This window comes from Rhinolophus ferrumequinum, chromosome 6, assembly GCF_004115265.2.
Source record: "Rhinolophus ferrumequinum isolate MPI-CBG mRhiFer1 chromosome 6, mRhiFer1_v1.p, whole genome shotgun sequence".
NCBI classification, from domain to species: Eukaryota; Metazoa; Chordata; class Mammalia; order Chiroptera; family Rhinolophidae; genus Rhinolophus; species Rhinolophus ferrumequinum.
Window position 1 is genome coordinate 64,397,374 of NC_046289.1, and position 27,946 is coordinate 64,425,319.

Here is a 27,946-nt window from a genome sequence, read left to right on the forward strand (position 1 = left end):
GATTAAAGCTATTTTAGTGAAAATTTTAGTTACATGTAAAATACAAGCACAGAGCTGATTTTTAGCCTATTTGGGCCTAGTCCACCTAAGCAGGTGTTCCCTGACCCTCTCATGTTCGCTTAGAGCCAGCAGCACAAAGCTTAATCCCACCTACAAGAAAAATTGAGACAATTTTCTAGGTCAAAGCACTTAAATACTTTATAGGTCTAAAAGACTGAGATGCTTTTTATACAAGAAGCTTTCATTCTAGAATCTGTCACTGTGGCTTTATTATACCATCCCAGGTCTTGTAGTATAGAAATGAAAGAATACCTGAGAGAGACTCCATTCTTTAAAGCCAGAAACAAAAGAACTGCTTTTAAAACAAAGCTGCATTGGAGCTGGCCTGGTGGTTCAGGTGGTTGGAGCTCCATGCTCCTAACGCTGAAGGCTGCCGGGTCGAATTCCCCATGGGCCAATGCCAGATGGCTCAGTTGGTTGGAGCGCGGGCTCTCAACCACAGGTTGCCAGTTCGACTCCTGCAGGGGATGATGGGCTGTGCCCCCTGCAACTAACAACGGCAACTGGACCTGGAGCTGAGCTGCGCCCTCCACAACTAAGAGTAAAAGGACAACAACTTGACTTGGAAAAAAATCCTAGAAGTACACACTGTTCCCCAAAAAAGTCCTGTTCCCCTTCCCCAATAAAATCTTTAAAAACAAAACAACAACAACAAAAAACAAAGCTGCATTAAAGTGACTGTATCTCCCTATCTTCCTACATATAGTCAGATCAACATAGGCAATAGCAGAGATTTTCACCGCCTTTCTTTCACTTCCAGTACTAGCTGAGAGGCCCTTCGAAATGGGAAGAGCTGGTTAAAACCCAGCCTGAGTAGAAGGTTGGGAAGAAGAGTATCTCAAACCCCTGAAGTAGAGTAATCCAGGCAAGTATCAGGCCGCTACATGACTTACAGAATAAAAACAAAGGCCACAGGAAAGCAATTATATATACATCTTGTGACAGTATATTAGGTTGAAGGACAATAAAAGCTCAGTCATATGAATTCAGACTTCTGTTTTAAGTTTTCAATTTTAAAGCAACAGAAACTGATCACCCCACCAGTGCCAAAAAGATATTATGAAGGCCCTGTTTTGCATACTTAGCTTATACCAGAATAACTTCTATAAACAACACATTCAGTACAAATAACTACTTTATTAGCAGGCCCACACTGAATCTACTTAGCCTCTGGATTGCCTAAAATTCCAGAATTATCTTGAGTTGATCTGAGCAGTAAAAGAACCCCAAGTAGATGGTGAAGGCCTGGTGCTTTAGCAGGTCTGCTCCGTGCCCCTGAACTGGAACAAATTCTTACATAAGGTAATTCAGGCACAGAAACTTAAAAACCTTGTCTGACTGACAGTTTTACTGACAGAGAATAAACCGGTGAGGAGAGCCATTCGCTCTGCCACGTAACTCAGGCATTTTTTTCAACATAGAGAAGAGTCAGGTCTGCCTAGCTTTAGTTCCCTTGGAGACAAGATTGTCCAGCTGTCAGTCCCAAGTCAACTGCAAGGCACTATGTCAAAGGTATTCCACACACCGCCCCCCCAAAACTAAAGAATTCACAGAGATTAATACACTCTAGAAGGAATAAACATTTCAGATCAGTCTGTGACTACTGACCTGTCTCCTGTTTACACCATCAGAGAACCTGATACAATAGCTGTTTTTTCCGGAAGCCTTTTTCTGGCAGTCACAACAGGAAGAGGCCTGCAAAGAACCCCAGGGAGCAGTCTTCTCCATTAGGCTGCAGCACTTAGGTTTACCACAGGAAAAAACCCAGTGATTCAGTCTTTGGCATCTCCCACTCCATCTGCATTGATGGCAAACATAGCTTCAGCTTCAGGAAGACAAGGCGAGTCGTAGATTTTGCAGATTCTGGTTTCCCCTCTTCCTTTCCTCAAGTACAATCTGACCCAAAGACACAGACCAAAACACCAAAGTTGTTATAATTTAGAAATCTATTCCTCGGATGGGTACTAGATTTATCATGATGATAAATGGGAAGGGGATTGGGCAGCAGAGTGAAAAAGGTGAAGGAATTATTAAGTAGTACAGATTGGTAGTTACAAAACAGTCTCGGGATATAAAGCACAGGGAATATATAGTCAACAATATGGTAATAACTATGTATAGTGCCAGGTGGGTACTAGTCAGGGGGATCACTTAAGTTATACGAATGTCTAACCACTAAGCTGTACACTTGAAATTTATATAGAATAATACTGAATGTAAACTAATTGAAAAATTTAAAAGGGGGGGAATAAAAAATTCTATTCCTATTTATGGTAGATCTAAACATTTTTTTGGACACATACACTTCTTAGGACTTTGGGGATCTTTCTGTATTCCTTATGGCACTTCCAATCTGGAGGAATCCATTGCTGCCCTGCTCCTCCCCTTAATGGATTTTCCATATTAAAACAGTTGCGCTCTTTTAATAATGAGGGAGAAGCTTATCAATTCTTCTTATTCAGTCCTCCACATTTGAATGCTTTTAATTCCTTTATGAACTAAAAGCAAACACTTCTACTAATCAGAGCATGACAATTAGATTTAGCAAGTGCTCCTTTGTCTAATTACACAGCAGTAGCTTTAACAGGGTTCAAATGGAAATGTTGTACCTTCATGTCTACTTCACAGTTAACATGACATTCCAAGATGAGGTCATCTATCCCATCACTTTACCTGGTTGTTGAGGCATGAGCAATGATATTTCCTCCAATAGGTTTTTTAGGATCTGCAGCAAACATGGCTGCTCCATCCACTTGGGCTACCACCTGGTTGGTGATTACCACTGCTACACCAAACTAATGGGGAAAGGATAAATGTCATTTTTTGTGGCCACAGACATTCCAAGGACCTTACTGCTGCCACCCCTTCCCCCACAAAGCAGTGAGTGACTGACATCTCTCTTCATGTCTAACCGGTATCTTGATGACACCAGCCCTGATACTTTGGCCCCCCAGCAGGGCTCCTGGAATTGGTGACCCCTAAAAGTAGGCATTCTCTGTCCCTACCCGACAACTTACCTCATCAGCAAGTCGCAGAAGCATCCGCAGAAACCTGGCCAAGTGCATCTGCCTGGCTGAAAGTTCCCCACGACCAGAATAATCTGTTCTGTAGAGAGCGGTGGCACTGTCTACGATTAGCAGTGCGTATCTACAGGGAACAAGGATTCTCTGAAGCCTATTTCTAGCTTATGTCAGATTCTGCTTCCTTCCAAGCTAAAATTTCATATTCAGTTACACTGAGGTATCACATAATAAGGTAAAATTTCCAACAACTTTAGGTGGGTTATGGCTTCATTTTTCAAGTGACTTAACTTTAACCACAAAGCAAGAGTGTCAAAATAGGAACTAAAACCTAAATCTCCCCACTTCTATATAATTCAAGCTACTATCAATTTGGCCAAATAGTCTATACAAGATTCAGAAAAAGGGCCATGGCAGCATATTCATTGTCCTCCACGGGGCACATACCTGGACTCTACCATCATGGCTGAGGCTTGATACAGTAGCTGCGTCTGGTGGTCTGTGTTGAACCCACGAGCATAAGCTACATTATCTAGGACATCACTGCCAGAGAGGCCATATCTGGAAGAGAGAACATTTATAGGCTGCACACACAACTCAGGCAGATCAGAAATTCATCTCTAACAAAGAAATTACCTGGACGGATAGGTAAGAGGTAGTGTTGGGGCCAAAGAATATTAATTCCCTTTCTATTAGGTAGTCGAGGCAAACTAGAGAGAGATGACAGCAGCAGCTGCCTTGGAGTAGATCTACCTGGCAGGACTTCAGGATAAATCAAATAAGTTGTTTGAGGACTCCTGAACTAGAATGAGAAATTCCCAAATATAAGGAAACAATGTGATGGAAAAACCATGGGCAACATGACAATTGGGACTGAAACAAAAATAATGGGTAAATGAATGATCCTTACCTCATCTTACACCTCAATAATGACTTTTTTCCTTTGCATTTAAAGAAGGCAAATAAAGTATCTCCTATTTTCTTAGAACAATCTATATTTCCTTACCCTTGTAACTCCTACCTAAGACAAGTTTAAGACAGTTTTCATTCTCATTAAATATACCATAATGGAGACCCATTTATTCAAAGATAGTTCCATTTATGCATCTATCAAGACTCAACTAAATGCCTGTAGTTTTATGAAAACGTCCCTGTACCTTTCAAATAGATGTGATTCTCCCTCTTCTGCACGTCCAGAAAAACTGATGAGGGTCTTTTTATGGCACTTGTAAGGAGCTACCCCGCCATTCTTCGACTAGACTACAAATTCCTTGACGGGAAAGACAAAGCCTCTCTACCTAGTACATTTTTTAAACCTAGTAAATTCTGAATAAATGTTGCTGAATGAAACTTTTATCCACAATCCAAACAAAAAGAGAATCATATACATCATTTAAACTCAAGTCATATTTTCATATTAATGTCACCTAAAATCATTATAATCCATAAGTATAATATGTAATAGTTCAAAAGAAAATGTTATGGAATACTTCAAGAGAATCTGCTTAAATCAATTACAAAGCGCTGTAATTCTTTGAGAAACAAGAGTTTCTGTTTATGATTCTATCAGTCTTTAAAATAGTCTACTCTATGTGGAGACTCTGATTATTACAGAAACATATATTGCATCAAACCTATTTTTCTGAAACTTAGCTTTATTAAATAGTTTCCCCTAAAAAAAGAATAGAAAAACAAAGGAATGTTCTAGCACTTGAAATAACACTGCAGTAAACTAAATCTCGGTATTAGGAGATCCCACTCTACCCAATTGCATGTTCCACATCATACAGTGGATTCTGCACATTAGGCACACACAGTCTTGGCACTTTCCTGGATATTTCATCTCTTATTCTTCACTATCATCAACACAAATGGAAGTCTAGCCCTGGCATTAAGCAGATTGATGATAATGAATTATTAGTTAAGTCTGGGCATGAAGATAAGGTGATGGAGAAAGGACAGAATTTTACTTTGGAATCCTGACCAAATAAAATGGGAATAAGGGGATAAAAATTTCCATATTTAAATTATGGCTAAGATTTTTAAAAAGATTCAAGAGGCCTGAGTACTGTACTACACAAATCTTCTAGTCTTGCCTCAAGAAACACTTATAATTTATCAGGAAGAGAGATTATCTTTTGCTAACAGACCATGGATGGTTTACTAGAAAAACAGTTCTTCTGGCTTTACACTCAGCAGTGTTCACAAACAAGACTATGAACTGTGCTTAAGTTCCTAAAGCAACATGGAATTTTCAGTTCCCACAATTTGGAAAAAATTGGTTGGAAATAAGCATATTCTCTCAGTGTGTTCCCAGAACTTCCTTAAAGAATAATCTGTAAAAAAAATTCATTTATATTTAATGAAAATATTCATTAACCTAGACTTAATGATTCACAATTTTCAGGGAAGAGGTGTATTAATTTGTACATTTAACAAATACCTCAGATAATTCTTAACATGTGTTTGTAAAACTCAGCTGTATCACTTCAAGGTGGGTTGTCATTTTCTTTCATAGTATTTAAAAGAACTTTCAAAAAAGGTGGTGACACTGTAGCTAACAATTGTGGTTCTCAAACTCCAGCAAGCATCTGGATCACCTGGAGAGCTTATTAAAAACATTGCTGGACCCGCTCCCCAGAGTCTCTGTTTCTGATTCAGTAGATCTGGTGTGGAGACAATGTGCCTTTCAAACAAGTTCCCAGGTGACGGTGATGCAGCTGTACTGAGGGCCATATTCTGAGAACCCTGAGCGAGCGGAACCTGAATGTGGGTTAATCTTCTTCACCAGGGCACAAAAATTAATCAGTGAGCGCTGTTGTATTGTGAAAGGAAATTAGGAGGTCGGTAACTTTCTCAAACTATAAATTTAAATGCAATATACATAAACAGAAATGCAATTATATTTAGAAATGATTAAAATGAATTAATGAAACTTCTATTTAAACATATTTTTCTTTTAGTTGACAAAACAGTCATAAACATGGCCCTATTAGAGTGGTTACCATCAGCGTCCAGACACTTCTGATTATGGCGAACTACTGCTTGAGCAACACTGACCAAAGTCATTTGTATACATTTTTTTTGGCACCCCCAGTAGTGTACTTAAAAATTAAAAGTGTGATTTCTGTAAAGAACACCAACAACAGCTTTGGGAGGGACAATACAGTTCAGTGTACTCATCTTTAGAAAACTAAGATCAGGTTGCAAGAGAATAATTCTTTTTTCATGACAGGGATTTTGTAAGCAGGGGCAAAGAGGTACCATTATTGTTCCAACCTAATTTTATGCCTCAATGGTATACACTTCAAGGCTTGGATTCCTCAAACTGTAAACTGGGAAAGAGAATTTGGTTACCATTATAAAATTGGAAAAGAAAATTATCCTCAACTTAGCGAGGCAGGTTCCAACTTGAGCCTGACATCTCACCACGCAAATAAATTCTATTTAATCATTAGGTTTCAGTAAAATGTATAAGGACCAAATGACCACATTTGGTCCTACATAAGGGAAAATAAGTAAAACAATTTTGAGAGTTGATTTGAAAACTGTATTAGGGGATATAGAAACTTAAATTCTTGACCAGCTTTACTGAGATGTAATTTATATACCATAATATTGACCTGTACTAAGTGTAAAATTCAACGACTTTTTAGGAAAAAAATTGCAGAGTTGAACAACCATCATCACAATCCAATTTTAGAACATTTCCATCACCCCCAAAAAGATCTCTCAAGTCTATCTGCAGTTACTTCTGTTCCTACTCCCAGCCCCAGGCAAATACTTAGTCTACTGTCCTTATCAACGGTCCCCTTCTGGAAATTTCATATAAATGGAATCATATATTATGTGTCTAGCGTCTACGATTTAGTATATTTTTGAGGTTCATCCATATTGTAACATGTATGGGTACTTCATTCCTTTTTATGGTTCAATAGTATTTCAGTGAATGGATAAATCAATTTTTGTTTATTCATTCACCGGTTGGACAAATGTGTTGTTTCCACTTTTGGGAGATTACAATACGACTACAAACATCCACATACAAGTCTCTCTGTGTGGACATGTTTTCACATCTCTTGGGCACATAACCACAGTAAAATTGCTGGGTCAGATGGTAAATTTATGTTTAACTGACACATTCTTTTCCAAAGTGACCATACCACTTTATATTCTTACCAACAATATATTAGCGTTCCAGTTTATCCACATCCTCGCCAACACTTATCACTAACTTTTTTATTATAATCACCCTAGCATTTTTTAATTGGGTTGTCATTTTATTGTCTGGTTATGACAGTTCTTTATATATTTTGGGTACTAGACCTTTATCAGAGTTTTCTCCTGTTTTTTTCTAAAAGTGTTATAGCTCTTACATAAAGCATTATCATCTTTTTAAAAAAATTATAGTAAATATACATAAAATTTACCATTTTAACCTTTTAAAAATATACAGTCCAGAGGCAGTAAGTACATTTCCACTGTCGTGCAACTATCACTACCAGAACTTTTCATCTTCCCACACTAAAATTCTGTACACATTAAACACTAACTCCCCATTCTCCTCACCCCCCAGCCCTTGGAAACCACCATTCTAATTTCTTTATGAATCTGACTACTCTCAGTACCTCATATAAGAGGAATCATACAATATTTGTCCTTTTGCAACTGGTTTATTTCACATAACATGTTTTCAAGAATTATCTATGTTGTAGCATGTGTGAGAATTTCCTTTGTGAGACTGATTAAGATTCCATCATATGTATAATACGACATTTCGTTTATCCACTCACACCTTGATGGATACTTACAAACTATTTTCACCTTTTGGCTATTATGAATAACGCTGCTATGAACATTGGTATACAAGTATCTGTTTGAGTGCTTTTAATTCTTTTGATTATATACCCAGAATTGGAATTGCTGGATCATATTGTAATTTTGTTTAAATTTTTTTTTTTTTAGCTAAGTTTTTTTTTTTTTTTTTTTTTTATTGGGGAAGGGGAACAGGAATTTTTTTTTATTATTATTGGGGAACAGTGTGTACTTCCAGGCCTGTTTTCCAAGTCAAGTTGTTGTCCTTTCAATCTTAGTTGTGTCGGGCGCAGCTCAGCTCCAGGTCCAGTTGCTAGTTGCTAGTTGCAGGGGGCACAGCCCACCATCCTTTGCGGGAGTTGAACCGGCAACCTTGTGGTTGAGAGCCTACTGGCCCATGTGGGAATCGAACCGGCAGCCTTTGGAGTTAGGAGCATGGAGCTCTAACCGCCTGAGCCACCGGGCCGGCCCTGTTTAATTTTTTAAGGAATCACCAGGCTATAACTCATTTTTAGTTAATTTTTAATGTGTGGTGTAAGGTAAGGATTTAAATATATATTTTTGTATGTGGATATCCAACTATATTAGCCATTTATTGAAAAGACTATTATCTCCCCTATTAAATTGCCTGGAATCTTTGTCAAAAATCAAGTGATTATATATGAGAGAGTTTATTCTTGTACTCTCAATTCTGTTCCATTGATATATGTCTATCTTTATGCCAGCACCACACTGTTTTGATCACTGTTGCTTTACAGTACGTTTTAAAATTTGGAAGACCAAGACCTTCATTTTTTCACCCGGAGAATGTTTTGGCTATTCTGGGTCCTTGACATTTTCCACAAAATTTTATAATCAGCTTGTCAATATCTATAAAAAAGCTTGTTGAAATTTCAATAGGGATTGTGTTGAATCTACAGATCAATTTCAGGGAGAATGACTATTTTAATAGTATTGTGTCTTTCAATCTGTGAAATGTGGAACATTTCTCTATTTATTTAGATCTTCTTCAATTTCTTTCAGCAATGTTTTGTAGTTTTCAGTGTACAAGTCTTGAGCTTCTGCTAAATTTATTACTATTTTTAATGCTACTGTGAATGGGACTGTTCTCTTAATTTCTGAATTGTTCATTACTAGTATGTAGAAGTGCCGACACTGTAGCCTACCACCTTGCTGATCTAAGTTAATTCTAGTAGTTTTTGTGTGTGTGTCGATTTTCTACATATAGGATCATGTCATTGGTGAATAAAGAGTTTTCTGTCTTCCATTTCAATCTGGATGCCTTTTATTTTCTTGCCTGACTGCACTGGCTAGGACCTTCAGTACGATGTGGAATATAAGTGGTGAGATGGATACCCTTGCCTTGTTTCCGGTCTTATGGAGAAAGCATTCAGACTTCACTACTTAGTATAATGCAAGCTGTAGGTTTTTTCCAGAAGCCTTTTATCAGGGCATTTGATAAATGTTCTATCCATTACTGGGAGTGAGACACTGATCCACAACCATTATGGTTGAATTGTCTATTTCACCCTTCAATTTCACATATTTTGGGGCTGTTATTAGATTTGTATGTATTTATAATAGTTATACCTTCCTGATGAACTGACCTTTTAATTATGAAATGTTGTTCTTTGTCTCTAGTAATATTTTTTGTGTGTCTGAAAGTCTATTTTGGCTGATATTAGTGTAGCCATCCCAACTCACTTATGGTTACTATTTGCATGCAAATCTTTTTCCATCCTTTTACTTTCAACCTATTTATGTCTCTGAATCTGAAGTGTTTCTCTGGAAGACAGTATATAGTTGGATCTTGTTTTTTTAACACAGTCTGACAGCACCTCATAGATTTTTTGACTAAAGAAGAATGCTATTTCTCTACTAAGGAATGTCATTCCTTTGAACCACATATACAACTTTGGGATGTGGAACAATAAAAGAAGAGACACTCTTCAGCCAGACTAAGTAAAGACAGTGACATGTATGGCCATATTTCTCTCATCTAATCCAGTAACCTACCTCTCAGCCACTGCTAGCAGCCGTTCTGGCCTAAAGGTACCCTCGGTGTCGATGTACATGGCCTTTCCTTCACCTCCACCTCGGTCAATGGGAAGCTAGAAAGAACAAAAAGAACCATAGCGATGAACATTGTACTTGTGATATAACTGACCAACTTCCCATGATGGGCTTATAATTCCCCCATTCCCAAAAAGGCAAAGGGGAAAAACACTTTAAAGTGGCAGAGATAAGAAGGAAGCATTCCCTCCTGAGAGAAATACAGCTAGTAGTAGATATGAAGCTCACTATGTCCCACAGCCTGTGAGGCTAGAGTCTTGCCAGAGTTGAACTGCTTGGAAATATAGTCCAAAGTAAGTGATAAAATTCTATGACTGCATACCAACACAAGACTTATCAAGTCTCTCAAGAGCACAAACAATTGGAAGATCATTTATCTTAGCTTTAGTAAGTAGAGAACCTAATCCAATACCCAGTTATTTCAGCATATCCAGATCACTTATACTTACTGAGCTGAGTTCATTTCTGCATGTTACTAAAGGAGCTTGGCAATACCCCGGGGGCATCCCTAGCAAATTTAATGTTATGAGCCGGAAAGAAGAAAAAAGGTGCTTGCTCCAACAGTACAGATAGATGTTAAAAATGAACAAAAGGGCCAGCCCAGTGGCTCAGGTGGTTGGAGCGCTGTACTCCTAACGCCCAGGTTGCGGGTTCGATTCCCACATGGGCCAGTAAGCTGCACCTTCTACAGTTAAGATTGTGAACAACGGCTCTCCCTGGAGCTGGGCAGCTGTGAGCAGCCGGAGGTCGGTGTGAGCTGCCGTGTGCTGCCATGAGTGGCTGGTGGCTGGCAGCCGGCGAGAGCTGCTGACCAACAACTGGTGACCAACTGCCTCAGCCAGGGGGTAGCGCAAGGCTCATAGTACCAGCATGGGCCAGGGAGCTGCGCCCTACAACTAGACTGAGAAACAGCTTGAACTGGAATATGTGTGTATGTGTGTGAGGGGAGTCAGAAGAAGGGAGAGGGGGAAAAAAAAGAACAAAAGGAGAAAAAGGAAAAATAAATAATAGAAACTAAGAGTTTAAAAAAGGGAAGAAAAGGAAGAAATGCCATGAAAACTGTCTCATGAGCTACTCAAGGAAATCTCTGCTTTAGGCTACCCATCCCATGCCAGACACCATTGAGTACTACAGATTTTAAGTGAATAATGCTAAAGGGTAGTTTCCACCCTAGAAATCTACTTTGGAGCCATAATTCGCCTTTAAATTCTGAGGAAAATCCCTTAGGATATTTTATACTAAAGGTCTGGTAGCACCGAATTTTCTTTCTTTTCCTATTTCTTAGAAAAAACTTTGTTTTCAAAATTATAAAAGTATTATATGCTTGTATTAAACACTCGAATAATATAGAAAGAAGTAAAAACTGAAAAGTTCTCATCATACTCCCTGAGAATATTCTCAGTTTCTTTTTCTGTAAAATGCAGATAAAACCCACCTTTTGGGATTGTTCTGAATATGAAATAATTTATATAAAGTGTATAGCACAGTGACTAATACACAGAAAGCACTTTGAAGACTTGTGATATTCTCTACCTCTAGGGCACACAATCAGTTACAGAAGGCTTTGTTAATTTGGGAAGGGAAAAATGATTATGTTATCATTTGGCTGGCTGGCAAACAAAATCTTTCAAATTATAGGAATCCATGGAAGGAGCAAAGGATATGTATGCAACAAAAGAGGGTCTTGACAGAGGAAAGGTTTGGAAACGCTGATCAAGAGGACAGAAAGCAGAAGCTGCCTAAGCTTTTTGGGAAGGAGAAAATTTTGAGACTCAGAGGGCTAAGCCCCCAGGAATTAAAGTTTCCCCTTCTCTCACTTTCTGGTATCTTTAGTACTACCGTGAGAGGTGTTTCTTTCCCAGCGAGGTAGACCTCCTTCCAGCTAGGGAAGAAGAGAGGCCATAGGTGGCTGGACACAGGCAGGCAGACTGACAGCAGAGGCTGGACAAGGTCCCAGTGCATTTTTGGGCCAGTCTCAAGGGGATGGACTACATGCTCTGCACTCCATCCCATTTTGCCTCCTCTACTTTGCCCTCCCAGTGCCACCACAGCCATCATGTGGTACTGGACTTGGACACCAAGTTAGCTATTTTAAAAACTGCTTAGTACCAAAATTTAACTCTTCTTTCTATTTTTATAGTGATGCAGGTTGTTTTGAACTTTCACCATTTTATAATGCTATGGTGTAAATTCTTTGTACATTTATCCTTGACCATACGTGAAAAGTTCTGCAAGACGCACTTTCTGTCAAAGGGCATGTGCATTTAAAATTGGTACTTATATTCAACTGTCTTCTTAGAATATTATAATTACGCTAGTACTTTGAATAAGCGTGAGCTGTTCATTTTTATAACCTCAGTTTGGCACTCAAATTTATGAAACTTCACTATTAGACAGAGATCTAACATATAATGGGACTTCACTTCATTAAGTTGAGAAAATATGAACAAATGAGAGTAGATGTTTAGATTTAAGTAGTAATCTAATATCCTCTCTATACCTCTGGCTCCAGCTCTTAGGCTGGTGAAATCTAATCCTTTACGTTACTAATGAATTAGCATTTTTCTCTGAAAAAGATATCAAAGATCTATAGTTGTTCAGCCACCTGTGAATGTTCAGTTATTTTTATAGAGGATATGTTTATTTGAGAATTTTGCTTCAGTTTATTGTTGACAGGCATTATTTGACTGCTTAATAAACATTCTCAGGATAGGTTTCTGTTTGTACAACTTAAGAGCGTCAGCGTGATATGCTGAGTTGCCCTGGTAAGTATAGATAGTGTACTATACTCTAAATATTTATTCCACATGAATCTGTCAAAACAACACAGGGAAAACATTTCTATTTAAAAAGGTCACACGTCACGTCAAATACCCATGTGAAGGTGATATTTTAAACAGTACTATTTCCCTTTAGCTAACAATTTTCTAATGGTGCTCAGGCAATAAGCTATAGCTTCCACAGCTTACTAACACTCTTCTTTCTTCTCAATGCTTCCCTGTTATTATCTTAAGAGTTCTAGCTCCGTCTTTCCTTCTTGGGATTATTTATGAGGAGAACCAACAGACCAATAGCTTAGGTCTACTTGATACTGAAATCCTAATTTGATTGTCTCTTAAGACATATGGTGACATTTTGGTCTCCAATGAAAAGATCAATAGAGTAATTGAGGAAAGAAATGCAGGTAAAATGACAACTGAGGAAGGAAAAGGATGAGAAAAACAAGAGACTATCACGTTGGGCCTCCTGCTGTTAGATAAAGTTTTATTCAGAAAGAACCTGAACATTTTTCTATCTCAAGAAATGGCACTCACCACTTTAACACAGGGGTAGTGACTGATACAGGACCTATCTGTAACATGAGAAAAATGAGACAGATTTTCTTGGGTGATTTAAGAAAATCAGCCTCATTATATCGGTCTCTGCAGATATGTTTTACTAAATGTAAACCCTATGCAAGACACAAGACACAGGGTCCTATCAAAATCCATATTTTTTTATGACATACTATCCTCAACTATAGCACTGTATCAATATGATGAACACTTTTGATAAAGCAGTATTTAATACAGAATAAACTACAAAGGACAGTTCACATTTGCTTTACAAGGGAAAAAAACACAAAAGAAAATTTATATTTGATGTCTAAATTTATAAATAGGTTCCAAGAACTATTATTATTTTGTTGAGAGTACAGGAACTCACACTAGGATGGAAAGATGCTGGGAAGCCTCCTCTATTATACTGATAGAAGGAGACAGATTTCATTTCAGTTGTTCTTGAACTCCATCAATAAGTTGTGTGCATGGGAGAAGTCAGTACAATCCATCTAAATTAAAATAATGCCATTTTCTTAATAACTAAAATCGTAACAAAGCCCAACAAGATTGTAACAGAAGAGTTGGTCCATGGGAATGGACCAGGTTCCGGGATACTTTGTGGGCCAGCCATTCATAACGTCATAACCTTAAAGCCAGGAATGTTCTGACCCCATTCAGTGAGAAAAAAGGATTCCCCAAAACACTGCAAAAGTTGCAAAACAGTAACAAGCTTGTTCACTTTCTCTTCTATAGCCTTCTGTCTCATAGATCTTTCATTTTCAGAGTTTCCAGTGTTACTTCTCTATAAAGGACTTAGTTCAGTATCTCTAAACATTGCTGGATATGCTTACTTGGTTGTCTGTCTCATCACCTCAAACACACCATTTTTAAACTGGAACTCATCCTTCCATTAAAACTGTTTCTCTCTCCCAAACCCTTTTTAGAGTTTACCAAATTAATACACTGTTGGGCTGAGGGGTATTTTTTTTTATCGTCAGTCATCAACTGCTGTCCTTTTATCTTCTGCCTGTATCCCTTCAGTGTCATTATTTTAGTTTAGTCCTGATCAGCTAATGCTTATAATCATACATCAAATATCCTCACCTATTGCCTCTCCTGTCAATTCATTCAACAGGTTGCTGCCAGATTATTTTTAAAAATTTTGTTCATGTTACTCTTCAGTTGAAAACACTGAATGATCCCCTCTTTACAGAATTAAGTCTAAACATTTTACACTGTAGTCAAGACCTTCTAAACTATGTTCTTGATGTATCCTTTCAAGGTTTATCTGCTACAATTTTTCCAAATAAAACCTCTGAACGAGGTAAATGGGTTTATTGTCTTCTCAATACATTATGCCTCTCTGCCCTCTGCATTTCTGTTTGTACCATTCCTTACAGCAAAATGCTTTGTAATTTATCTGATCAAATTTAGCATTCTTCAGGAATCTGGTATAATCTCTTTTCTCCATAAAGTATTCCATGATTACTCTAGAGTGAAGCAATTCCTCTCTTCCTAAACAGTTATGCTGCTTCCTATATACCATTTATTGCATAATATATCAGGTATGCCTTAGGACATCTACTCTATCATTTCCATTCATTCAAGTATTTACTGAGTGCCCAGTACTGACTTAGGCACAAGCAATATAGCAGAGAACAAGCCAGTGATAGGTTCTACTCTTATGAATGTTTCAAGAGCATGGACTCTGAAGGCTGGTTTGATTCCTGTATCTACTAGTACTCAAATGCACTACGATCTTAGGCAATTATTTAATTCACTGTGTCTGTTTCCATATCCACCAGTGAATGGGAGCATAAGTGAAGGAAGAAGAAACTGAAGGCCAGGGAAGGTTTTTTCCTGATGGAAAAGACACTAGGCAGGTTCGTATACCAATGAGTATAATCTTATACAGAGGTAGAATAGAAAACACATAAGGAATAGAGGATTTGAGAAGATGGCAAGAGATGGTAACCAGATCACACTGGTAGGGACGGACCTCTTAGAGGGAAAGAGACACTTTCTCCATTGTAACCAAAGATAAGAAAAGGTGGGTATAAATATTGGTAGATTTAGAGATTTGATGTGAAAAGTAGCTTAGGTCATTGGCTGAGAGTGAGGACTAAAGAGAAACATGAAGGTTGGAGACAGCGGTCTTACTAAATGTGAAAAAGCATCCCAAAATGGAGAAATTCAGTAGATCTGCCAAGCCGTATTGAATGTTAACCTAAAGTTTGTCATATTGAATTTAAAGTGAAGCCAATCAGCTTTATGGTATGATTTTTCTCCACTATGATCAACTACTTAGGAATAGGCATTGAGAAGACAGATAGGGTTCATCTAGGGTTGGCATCTCCTCAGGTGGGGGATATAAATCTGAGGGTATTTGTAAAGGAATGACTTTAATGAATCATAAAATCCAGACTACTGAAGAGGGCAGGTGAAGCCACGGGAGGCCTAGTGGACTGTAAGAAAGTATTTGAAATCAATGATCTGAAAGTTTCTATGATGTGGAAGAATTCTGCAGTAGGAGTCTATCTTTTAACTAGCCATAGGATTCTTGGGGACAGATAAAGTGCTTTTTATGTCCATCGTAATGGATGCTTGAAAACAGTGAAAATAAACTCATTCTTGCTGATTTGATTAGTTAGAGCCCCAACAGCTCACCTGGCATGTTACAGCCAACGTATGACAGATCTGGGTCTTCCCAGTTCGGAATTCTCCAAACATCTCTGTGATGGATCCAGTCTCAATTCCTCCTAAAAGAACAATAAGAAACACCTCTAAGCAAAATACAAATGTTTAGAAACAATAACCATACAAATGTCCTTAGAGCTCACCAGAAAGATATTTTTACAGGAGGGTATAGGAGTACAGGAAAGAGGGCTAACAAACACTCAAATTTGAGTGAGATTTCTGAACCTATGCTATTTTGCAACCTAAAAAAGAAAACTTGAATGATTAAATATTTGGGGAAGCAACAAGAACCAAATCTAACTTTGCAATAATTTAGGACAGGACAGCAATGCTTTCAAAAGTTCAAAAACTTCATGGGTTTCCATATAAATTCCTGAATATTAGTGTATACACAATGTAGTATTCAAAGTTGGAGTCTTTTAACCAGTCATCAGATTTTCAACATTGTGTTAAGAGTAGAAGGTTAAAATTATTTCTTTAGGCAAAGGGAGCTTACTCTCTGAAGGCAATGTTAACTAGAGGTTATATTATTTAATTAACAGATAATTTTAGTATTTTATATCAGGTCCCACCCTGCAGCAATCTTACTTCACTGATGTGGATACTTCTCTTATCTATTAATCATATTTAACACAAATCCTACCCAAATACTTTAGTTTTGTTCTATGACCTGGATGCTTTGCTGACTGCAGTTCACAACATAGGATAAGGGATTACTATACCTTGAAGTAGTTTGTCAAGCTCTTTGGAGCCAGTTGTAATCTGTATGATCTCTGATCTCCTTTGGTGGAACTCAGTTGCAGTGGTGAAACCCATTGGAACTAATTTAGCTGCCTCTGTCTAGGGAAAACAAGAAATGTCAAATCAACAAAATATGTTTTACAAAACAAGAACCAGTCATAGAGTGAAAAGAGACAATATTTAACAAATTCCCAGAATGATTTAAGAAATCATCAATATATTAGTAATTATAGTTCTAGGATTATATTGTCTCTCTGGCAACTAAAGAATAAACTAATTTAGAGACTCCATGAAGATTAATTTTTAAATTGCTAATTCAAGTAATATATTCATGTAGTTAAAAAGAACTATTAGACTCACTCACACATATGTACTTTGCCTGCTTTACACTTATGACAAATGTGACAATACAGTAAAAAGTCCAAAACATATTTAAACCTTCATTTCCATTAACGGGACTATAGCTAACTTTCTACTTTGTTAAATGTTAAATGAAGATATTTGTCCTTTGATCTCTTCTCCCTCCATGTCTACTTCCCCATCACTATCAGCTATAGTTTTCTTTTATACTATCAAGGTTGAGACATTTAAATCCTATTTTCTAGTTACTGATAAATCTTTAATGATCAATCAGTTGATTCTAAAATTTAAAAATAAATGCATTCACAAATACATGGGAATTAAATAATGTCCTCCTAAATAACCAATGAGTCACAGAAGAAATCACAAGGAAAATTAGAAAATATTTTTAGATAAATGAAAATGAAGACACAACATACCAAAACTTATGAGATGCAGCAAAAGCAGTGCTTAAACGTAAATTTATAGCTGCAAACACCTAAATTAGAAAAATCTTAAATCAATAATCTAACCTCCCACCTTAAGATGCTGGAAAAAGAAAAGCAAACTAAACAAGGCAGGCAGGAGAAAGGAAATCAGATTAGAGTGTAAACTAATAGAAAATAGAAATACAATAGAGAAAAATCAACAAAACCAGAAGTTGGTTCTTTGAAAAGATCAACAAAATTAATAAACCTTCAGCTAGAACAAAAAAGAAAGAAAAAGAAGACAAAATCAGGAATGAAAGGGGGGACATTACTATCAACCTTAAAAAAATAAAATTATGCCAACAAATGAGATAACTTGGATGGAATAGGTAAATTTCTAGAAAGACTCAAACTATCAAAACTCACTTAAGTAGGAAAAGAATCCAAGTCAAGGCACTGAAAGATCAACTGAACATGAGTCTAAATTCAGTAAAATAAATTGCCTGAGTCTGACTACAAAAAAATTTTAAAAAAAGAAAAGAAAAAGAAAAACCAAATAGATCCATAGCAAGTACAGATTAAACTTGTAATTTAAAGACTTTCCATAAAAAGAAAAAAATCAATGAATAGGTTAGTGGGTTTGTATTATTCTCTAAACTTCTCTATATATTCTTAATACTTCACTTGAAAATTCATTACAATGTTTATATTATAGCTTTGTAGACATATTCTTTCACTAAGGTTCCAACATTAACAACCCTATGTTTCTCAAAGGTTCCTACTGTCAAATTCAAATGAATTCTTTTTTATACTCCACCAGATTAAAAATCATGTTCCATTTAACCCTACCTTTATATCTCAGCCATGTCTTTCTCTAGTATTTTCTGACTTTACCATTTCTCAAATTTTCCAACCTTCCAATCTTACTATGTATTCTACTGAATCCTTATTTCTCCCTGAAGACCTCGTCTTCTTCTCCAGACTGGACTGTCTGCTCTCTTGGCAGGCATTCCTTCACTGAGTCCTTGAGTTGGAGCGACTCTAACCTAGATCCTAGGTTTCCACCTTCATTTTGGTAAAGTATATCCTCAAGTCACTTCCTACGAAAGAGTGGGTGACAGAAAGATGTTCTGAATTCTTATATTTCTAAAAATGTTTTATTGTGCCTTAGTACTTAATTAGTAATACTGCTATAAATAGAATGCTAGATTTAAATTATTTTTCCTCAGAACTTTGAAGGCATTGCTCTACTAGCTTCTACCACCCAGATTTCTGATAGGAAATGTGGTTTCTGATTGTTGTTCCTGTAACGGCATTTTTCTCTCTAAAATCTTTCAGAATCTTCTCTTTATGTTTGTTACACTGAAATTTCACACTGATGTGTCTAGGTGTTGGTCTTTGCCACTCCATGGGGTTTTGCTATGTAAGTCTTCTGCTTCCCTTTATCTCTGGGAAATTTTCTTGTTAATTGAGAATTCCTTCCCTTCTTTTTTCTGTGATCTTTCTTTCTGTAACTTCTCCTAATTTTCCGAATGAATAAAGATTAATGAAAATTAGAAAATAAAAACACCAAAGAGAAGAGGGAAGAAACTATAAACCAACACTGAACTCCTATTAATGTATGCCAAAATATTTAGGGAGAAATATAACTTTCTTTGAAGTTACATTCTGCAATTGATTTTGAAAAGCATAAAAAAAACCCAAGATGGATTGACTGTTAGATAGAGAGATAAACAGACAGGTGATAAAGCAAGTATATTAAAATGCTAATGGAAGAATCTAAGTGGTGGGTAATATGAGTGTTCACTGTATAATTCTTTCAGCTTTGCAGTAAGTTCAAACATTTTAATAATAAAATGTTGAGGGAAAAAAACCCTCATAAGAGATCCTTTATCTTATCATTTTAACCCCTACATTTTCTAGTCTATGAGCTCTTAAAGGAACAGAATATTATAACAAAAGTGGAATTTGAAGGCCGGCCCGGTGGCTCAGGTGGTTGGAGCGCCATGTTGCGAGGTCACCAGTTCGATTCCCACATGGGCCAGTGAGCTGCACCCTCTACAGCTAAGATTGTGAACAACAGCTCTCCCTGGAGCTGGGCTGCCATGAGCAGCTGGAGGTTGGCGTAAGCTGCCCTGGGGTGCTGTGGGCTGCTGAGTGCTGCTGTGAGTGGCCAGTGGCCAGCGTGAGCGGCCGGCAGCCAGCATGAGCTGAGCGGTCGGCCTACTGACGACTGGCAACTGAATGCCTCAGCTGGGCAGGGCACAAGGCTCATAATACCAGCATGCGCCAGAAAGCTGTGTCCTATACATCTAGACTGAGAAACAATGACTTGAACCGGAGAAGGGGGGAGGTGGAAGAAGGCGGCGGGATGTGCGGGGGAGTGGAATTTGAAGTAAAAAACTATGCAATTGCCTAATCTGGCAGAATTTTATTTCTATTCTTATACTTAACATAATAAGCTTGCTTTCATCTGTGCTAGACAGAAGTTTTAAATCTTAGAAATTTTCAATAGCCAAGAGCTGCCAAACCCTTGGACACAAGACATAGAATGGAAAATGAAAGGGAAATAGTACAAAAAATATCCATGTTGAATCTGTCAGTGCTATCATAGTGCAGCAAGAGAGCATAGCTCAACAAAAGCCAATTACAATTACTTTAAACTTTGAAAATGTGAAAGGCCACAGGAGAATCTGGCACCTTCTGAATAAATTACTTCATTCACAGTATCTTTCTCTCAATTATTTGATTTATATACTGAAAATGGATTTCTTTTCTTTAGTTTCCTTTCTCTGTTGTGACAATGGATAGTCTTGCTAAAAGTCTCAATTCCAAGATTTTGGGGGGATGGGAGGGACTATCCACAGCACTGAACAAATGTTCTTTAACCTTTAAAAATAAATAACATAATCAATCTTTACCCACCAGAAACTCATAATATAAAATGTCTGAAATCAAAGAGGACAGAAAAATAAAGACATACAAGTATATCTATCTATATCACTTTGCACATCTCATTTCACTTATTATAGGTTTGTATTTATGTTTTCACAGAAGCAGAATATTGACTTGATTTCTAAAACCAAGGTCTGATAAGGCATAAGCAAAGATCCTGTCAGGATTCGTTCAGTCACAAAAACTGATGTCAAGAAACAACAGGGGTAGCCGGTTAGCTCAGTTGGTTAGAGCGTGGCGCTCTTAACAAGGTTGCCAGTTTGATTGCCACATGGGCCACTGTGAGCTGCACCCTCCACAATAGACAGAAATTACCACTTGACTTGGAGCTGATGGGTCCTAGTAAAAGACATTTAAATAAATAAATAAAAAAAAGAAAAAAGAAAGAAACAACAAATAGACTTTAGGGACACCTACTGGCTTAGTCAATATCACAATCAATCTTTCAATGAAGTATTAGGGACTCAGAACTCTTATTTCTAATTCAGTCACCGCTTCAACAAACATTTATTCATTTGAGTAATCCAATAAATGACAACTTCATACTTCCATGGACGGCAACATCTTTCCTCTAAAGGGCTCAAACTAAGAATTACAATTTTGAGCTCTGACTGAATTACTGTTAGACTGGTACTAAATAAATGGAGTAACAGCCCTTAGTATTCAAAGCTCTTAGTATAATACCCAATACAACAGAATTTACTGGGTTGTGTACACATGTATTAATGTGTGAGATATTAAACAAGTACACATAAATCTCAGATATTATCCATTTGACTAAGTTACATGGCAGAACTACATGTATTGAAGGTACCCAATAACAAAGGATGTATTCCTCTGGAAGATTCTTTAGCTTTTGAAGATTATTTTGAGAGAAAATTTCTATGAAACTATAATAGTAATAAACATAAAATATGAAAATTCTATAAATATTTGCTTTACACTATGTAAAACTTCAAAGGTAAAGCTAATCAAAGTGTATAACTATGTAAATACCAAAGAATAAGTACTTAAAATAAAATGTAATATGGGAAATTATGAGTCCTGAAGAAATATATGAAAAAAGAAAAATAAATAGCTGTAAGATGACATTGGAGGGAGATGCAAAAGGATCAGAGTGTAATAGGATGAAAACAACTAGTCTTAGTTCTGCTATCATCTGTGTGACCATGGATAAATAACTGACCCATTGTGCCTAAGTTTCCTCATCTGTAAAATAGAGGGCATACTGGCCCCACCTATCTTTCTCAGTGTCATTATGAAGGCCAAATGAAAGGGATGGGATTTCAAAGTTAAAGCACTATATGAGAGATTAAGTTACTACCTCATTTCAGTTACGCCAGTAAAATCACTTTTATGTCACTCAGGTGAAAAAAAACAGCGCAAGATTTGAAATCACATTCTCTTGACATTAAAGAATCTTTCCTATGATTACTTGACTAACAAATTATATACACTGAGAACCTAATTAATATGACTAATAGTCAAGCAATAAGAACAGCTTTTCTATTTGAAAGCAAAACATATTTATTATAGAAAATGTAAACTTCAGAAAATTGAGGCAGTATTTATGTCATATCTCATGATATTGCAATTTCCTAGAGAAAATCCCAATTTAATCCCAAGGAGGTACACACAGAAATAATTAACTGGTAATGCAGTCACTCCTGGAAAGGGGAACAGTATGACACAACAAAGGACAGAAGAAGGAAGACAGCCACCTTTCCCTGTGTACCCTTTTGTACTACTCCCTCTAATGTCGCCCTAGTTGGTATAAGTAGTACTTACCAGAATTTTATCAGCTTTGGCTTCACTAATCCCCTTAATATTTGTCAGCTCCTTCTTTGGTGCATAGGCAACAGCCTCCACAGTATGGAATCCAGCTTCTTCCAATTTTTTCACATCATTGGCATTTATGCCACATTGCTGCAAGTGAAGAAAACCATGGATAAATTTAAATTTTAGTTCTCTCATCTATCTAATGTGGATATTTGCCCTACCTACTTCACAGGGCTTTTTGGAAGAACTGTGATATATGCAAAAGCTTTGAAAAGTGTACCCTTCATATAAGGTATTTAAAAACAAATTATCAACCTTTCCATTTTTTCAAAACCAGGAGTTTAAACTAGCACTATCTCATGTATCTTGAAATGGACTCATCATGAACTGGGTTTAAACCAGTAACTCCCAAGCACTGAGAATAAACCTGTAACTCTCAACCTTTTATGACTGGGACGCTAAATGAACTTTGAGACCATGAGTCCTAAAAGACCACTTTAAACCAGTACTTCCCAATGTCTTCCACATAAGCACACCTAAAAAATAATATTTTTTACACTAAGCTGGGATAAACAGATGAGGCTGCCCCTGAGCTGAGGGAAGCACTACAGTAGCGTATCAATACCCTTTTTGTAACACAATGAATAGAACCAACATTGAGAATGGGGAAAGCTACTTTGGTCAGGGGCTTACATACCACTACTCAAAACAAACTACCCAAAGGCACCTCTTTCTCCCTATATACAGTCAGCTTTGGTTTTATCAGCCACCAAAACCATGACTTCTGAGAGAGTATGAGTTAATGGGGGAATGTGTATGAGTTAATGGGGGGATGAGTTAATTTGGTGGTCAAGGAAGGTTTGGAAGACAGGAGAGAATGGTATCTGCCCCTAGAAACCATGCCTGCTATTAATAGTTAAGCAATACACATGTGTGGGTATCAGGATGCTCATGACACCTCAAGTTATAATTCTGAACTCTCTAATGTTTATCACAAACCTGTTTAAGGAACTTCTGGAGTCTTGAAGCTTAGTTAAGGATGGGAAGAATATGTGTAAAGAGACAAAAGAATGAAGGCTTTCTCTGCTTTCCCTCCTACTTCTTTCAGCCCATATCAGATTCACTCACACTGCAGTTTCTGTAAAATGGGCAGACATAGTGCAAGCCTCCATCCAGCTCTGGTGCTTGATGTTCTTGTGCAGAATCCTGAATTGGAACTTGGCTCTTGTACCTTAACAACTACAAGCCCTTCTCCCTGCCCCCCATGACAGCTGTCTTGCTAGTAACTTCAGCACAGATCTGGGTCTTCCTATCCCTACATCACCAGCCCAGGCCACTGTAATTCCCTGGACAGTAATTTCATACTTAGGACAAACAGACCAGACTCCACCATGAGGTCCTAGGGCTTCTTAGTTTCTGACAATCCAGGTCTGAGAAAGAAAAGTGATCAAGTAGAAGGAAAATTCTTGAAAAAGAGATCTGAGCTAGCTGTATCATCGCTCCTCTTCAGTTTGCTCACATTCTCCCTTTGTCTAGAACAAACTTCCTCTTTTCTTTGCCTAGTTCTCTCCTTTTTCATCCTTCAAGACTCAGCTCATGATCACCTCCTACAGGAAGCCTTCCTTCCCTCTCGACAGGGTTGTTTATCCCTCCATTCTGTGACACCAGCGTACACTGCTAGCATGCACATTACTGCGTGGTAGGGCACAGCTGTGCTAGCTCGGCATATCATGACATGACTCTCATCAGTGTAGGTGTCTGTCCTCCACAACAACCTGGAAGCTTCCAGAGGTCAGGCCATGCTCTATTCCACTGTGTACCCCGTGTTTAGCCCAGGGCTTGGGACAAAGGAGGATGTTTGTTAAAGTGGTGCCTCTGCCCGTAACATGACCACCGCCACAGCACCAGGAGTTTGTAAGCTGATTAAAGGCAAGTCTCGTTTTCTTTATCATTGATGCCCTACCATCACCCACTTTAGCACTCAGCTGGCACGGGAGTTTCCACAAATAGCTGCTGGATAAATATTCGTGGCAGAATTCTATCCTTAGCTTATGCAGGAGTTTGCTGGGCTTGTGTCCTCCTTCCAGGAAGGAGAGTGCACAGTCGTCTCTGACAGCCCCATTAACCCTCGTGCATATTTACTGTTGGGCTGTACCGCCTAGTGGACATTTAGAAGCCTCTGGATACAAACCTGTCTGGGAGCATTTGGAGGCACCTGAAAAGGCAGAAGAATGACCTCTAGTGGTCCTTGCTGGCTTTGTTGGTCAACGAAGAGCACTTTCAGTGGGAAAAGATGCAATAAATTCAAAAGCTCTAGTGTCTAGAAAGAGTGCTTAATAATATAGGAGGATTCTGGCAAGCACAACAGAACACATGGCCACAGAACTGCATAGGAAATATTAAATATACCACTTTATTATTGGCAAAAATACCCATCTAGTATAGCAGCAAATAAAATATATTTTATAAATGTTGAAAAAAAAAAAAAAGACATCTGCCCAAAAATGTTTAGTGACTATCTTAAGCCGTTTCACGGGATCCTTGACAACTCTTCTGAACTCTAATTTGGGTCTTGACCATAGGTAGTAAACCAAGGGTTTATGCAAAGGTTGTGATTTCTCCCAACAGGTAGAAGAACCTAGTCCAGCATTCTAATTCCCAAATTTGCAACTAAGCACATACCTCTAATCGTGAAACAGGTTGTGGGCCAAAGCTCTCTTCTTCCACTGAAGTGTCTGCATTTGCTTCAAGCTGCATCTGCATAGCCATTACTTAGTGTTCAATACTGAAAAATACAGATGGCCATCAGAAGAACACAAGAGAAAGTACAGAGCTATAAACTTAGTTTTGCAATAAATCTCCGAAGAATTACTTGCTAGGCTTTTGGTCTAATCACTGACCTACGCATGGCAGGAAAGAAAAACAAATCTCTCCCCAGTTTTCCCTTCCACCTAGCTAGTTGTATCAGAAAAACTTTAGGAACAGCCAGCACTATTTTGATTTCTAAAGCTTAACTAGATCAACTATGTCCCCTGTTTCTTCCTGTTTCAATATTCCTTGAGGGTAGGGGCCAAGTCTTATTTATTTGTATACCCCCCCCATGATACATTATAAACGCTAGATGTTTGGGAAATATTTGGTAAATGAATGCAGAATTTCCAGGACTCTACATAAATTAAAAACAAAATGATGAAAAGTTAAACTACTTCAGTTCCATTGTTCTCTTCCAGCAAGCGGGATTTGGGGGTGGTGGAAAGGAGTGAAATAAAGGTACAGAATGACTGCCCATAAGCCTCCATTACAGAAAGAGAAAGAGTGGACTAATGTTAAGGATCCTAACTTGTAGCTTCTAACAGGAGTGTATGAAATTTAAAGATTACCATTTTAATTAATTCCAGATCTCAGTGAATGTACAAATGAATGAATAAATGACATGCAAGTACCCTGCTCAGTCTGAAATCTTCCATATAAGCGTAAGGCCTATACCTAAAGTCTGGTTATTATGATAGAGTTAAGATCGCTCAGACTGAAAAGAACTGAGAACAAAAATTTTTAAATTAACTTCAAGAGGTATTATTAAAAGTGAACAAGTCATAATGTCCACAAGAATGGACTTATACTACACCAAAACAATCTGGACAATTTAACAATAGGGATAAATTTAACTCAAATAAAATCTCCATTCTTAAGAGACTTGACAGAAGATGACTATTTTTTCTTGATTGGTTCAGGTACAGATCTCTTAGATGGCAGATTTACCATAATGTGTCTATGATAATTCCAAATATCTAAATCACCTGAATGCAATTTAAATCTAAATCTCTCCCTTCATAATTTATTGAAAAGATAGCACAGCAGAGTGGAGAAAGGCTGGTCTTTTCAATAAATGGTGCTGGGTTGATTGGATAGCCTTATAGAAGAAAAAAACAACCCAGAAAAAAATCAATTTCCAATTTAGATTACAGGTCTAAATGTAAAAGGTAAAACAAAGCTTTTAGAATATAGGCAAATATCTTCACGACTTCACGATAAAGAGTTCTTAAACTTAGAACTTCTATCCATCAAAAGACACCACTAAGAGAATGAAAAGTAAAACTATAGTGAGGGGAGAAAATATTCACCACATACACAACCAAGGGTTAATAACCAGAATATATAGTAAAGAACTCCTCCAAATCAGCAAGAAAGATAACCCAAGAGAAAAACAGGCAAGAAATTTAAATAAGCACTTCACTACTAGGAGATATCAAAATGGCCAATAAACATTTGAACAAATACTCAACCTCATTAATCAGGAAAATTCAAATTAAAACCACAAGATATTACTGTATACCCACCAGAATAAATTAAAAAGACTGACAATATCAAGTGTTGGCAAACATGTCAAACAACTAAACCCTCATACTTTGCTGATTTTAGTGGAAACTGGTACAGCTTTGGAAAATGGGCATTAAATGTGAAAGTTGAAGACAGACAAATGCTATATAACCCAGGAATTTCACTACTTTGTATTATTAACCAAATGAAAATCATTCACATTGCACCAAAACGTACATAGGAATGTTCTCAGCAGCTTTTTTCATAAAAGCTAAAAACTAGAAACAACCCAAACGTCCACCATGGGTAGAATGAATAAGGAATACAATATAACAACAAGAAAAAACTACTGCTATATGCAAAAACCTGTACTCATCTACAGACAGAATGTTGAGTAAAGCCAGACACAAAAAATATAAATTATATAGTATTATACAAAATTAAAAAACAGGCAAAATTAGTCAACGGTCTTAGTCGTCAATACCGTGGCTGCCTTTGGGAAGAAGGGAGAATATTAAGGGGGCACAGAGAGTCTTCTGGGGGTGCTGACAGCATTCTATTTTTTGACCTGTGTGGTAATTATGCAGGTATATTATGTAATAATTCATGGAGCTGTATACACTTTTGTCGCTTTTTCTACATGTATATTACACTTCACTTTAGAAGATTTTAAAAAATCTACAGCTCACTACGTATCATTCCCAAAGTATCACGTGAACGGTCTTCCGATTAGCTAATGAAAATCTTTTTGGCAACTGGAGGTTGGTACTTTGTAAACGAAGTATGGTGTAACGGAAAGAGGCTGACCAGAAATCCGGAAACCCTGGTTCTAACATACGACGGCTGCAATTTTACTAAGTCATTACATCTCTCTGGATCTCGGCTTCCTCGTCCACCGCCATAAAACAGGTGTTGTTAAGGAAAGCCTCAAAAAGGTTCCTCTCAGCTCTAAAGACGGGTCGGCTACCGTTTTCGCCACACCGAGATCCAGGCCCGGGCACGCCCCAGCCTCACTTGGCGCAGAGCGGCACCCTAAGTCGATTGCGGGAACACGGGCCCGGGTGCCGGGTCCCTGTCTGGCTAACGCGGGGATGAAGCTGGCGATGGAAAGGGGCCCGGTCAGCGCCTGACAAACTCACCTAGGCCTGCAGCGTTACTCGTTCCGGCGGACTGCGCGCTCCGACCTGTCCGCTGGCCCAGCGCGCGCCCGACCCCGGACGGATTCCAGACCTCTCGCTTGCACCCCACTTCTCTACTCCCTTGCTCTGGCCTTCTGCACACAACCCAGGCGGGTTCCAGTTCCCAACTACGCGCTCCGGGGCACAACTCAGCTTCCCTCAGCACTCAGTCTCCTGCCGCAGCGCGCCACTGCCCTATGGCTTTCGGAAATCCCGCCAAACCC

The 27,946-nt window shown here is 37.9% G+C and overlaps 1 protein-coding gene across 2 annotated transcripts; it reads right to left on the reverse strand.

The window, feature by feature from the left end:
• Positions 1 to 610: 610 nt before the first annotated feature.
• On the reverse strand, positions 611 to 27,934 carry RAD51 (RAD51 recombinase). 2 transcript variants are annotated; one of them, XM_033107502.1, is made up of 10 exons: positions 27,684 to 27,933; positions 24,910 to 25,012; positions 22,237 to 22,374; positions 16,708 to 16,825; positions 15,956 to 16,047; positions 9,912 to 10,006; positions 3,528 to 3,641; positions 3,078 to 3,207; positions 2,734 to 2,855; positions 611 to 1,956 (listed from the first exon to the last, which is right to left on the reverse strand). In XM_033107502.1, the coding sequence occupies exons 2-10, from the start codon at positions 24,994 to 24,996 to the stop codon at positions 1,833 to 1,835; spliced, it is 1,020 nt and encodes a 339-aa protein (XP_032963393.1). In that variant the 5' UTR covers positions 24,997 to 25,012; positions 27,684 to 27,933; the 3' UTR covers positions 611 to 1,832. The 2 variants fall into 2 exon arrangements, with proteins under 2 accessions (XP_032963393.1, XP_032963394.1); XM_033107503.1 differs by lacking the exon at positions 2,734 to 2,855 and having other exon boundaries at positions 27,684 to 27,934.
• Between the last annotated feature and the right edge of the window lie 12 nt (positions 27,935 to 27,946).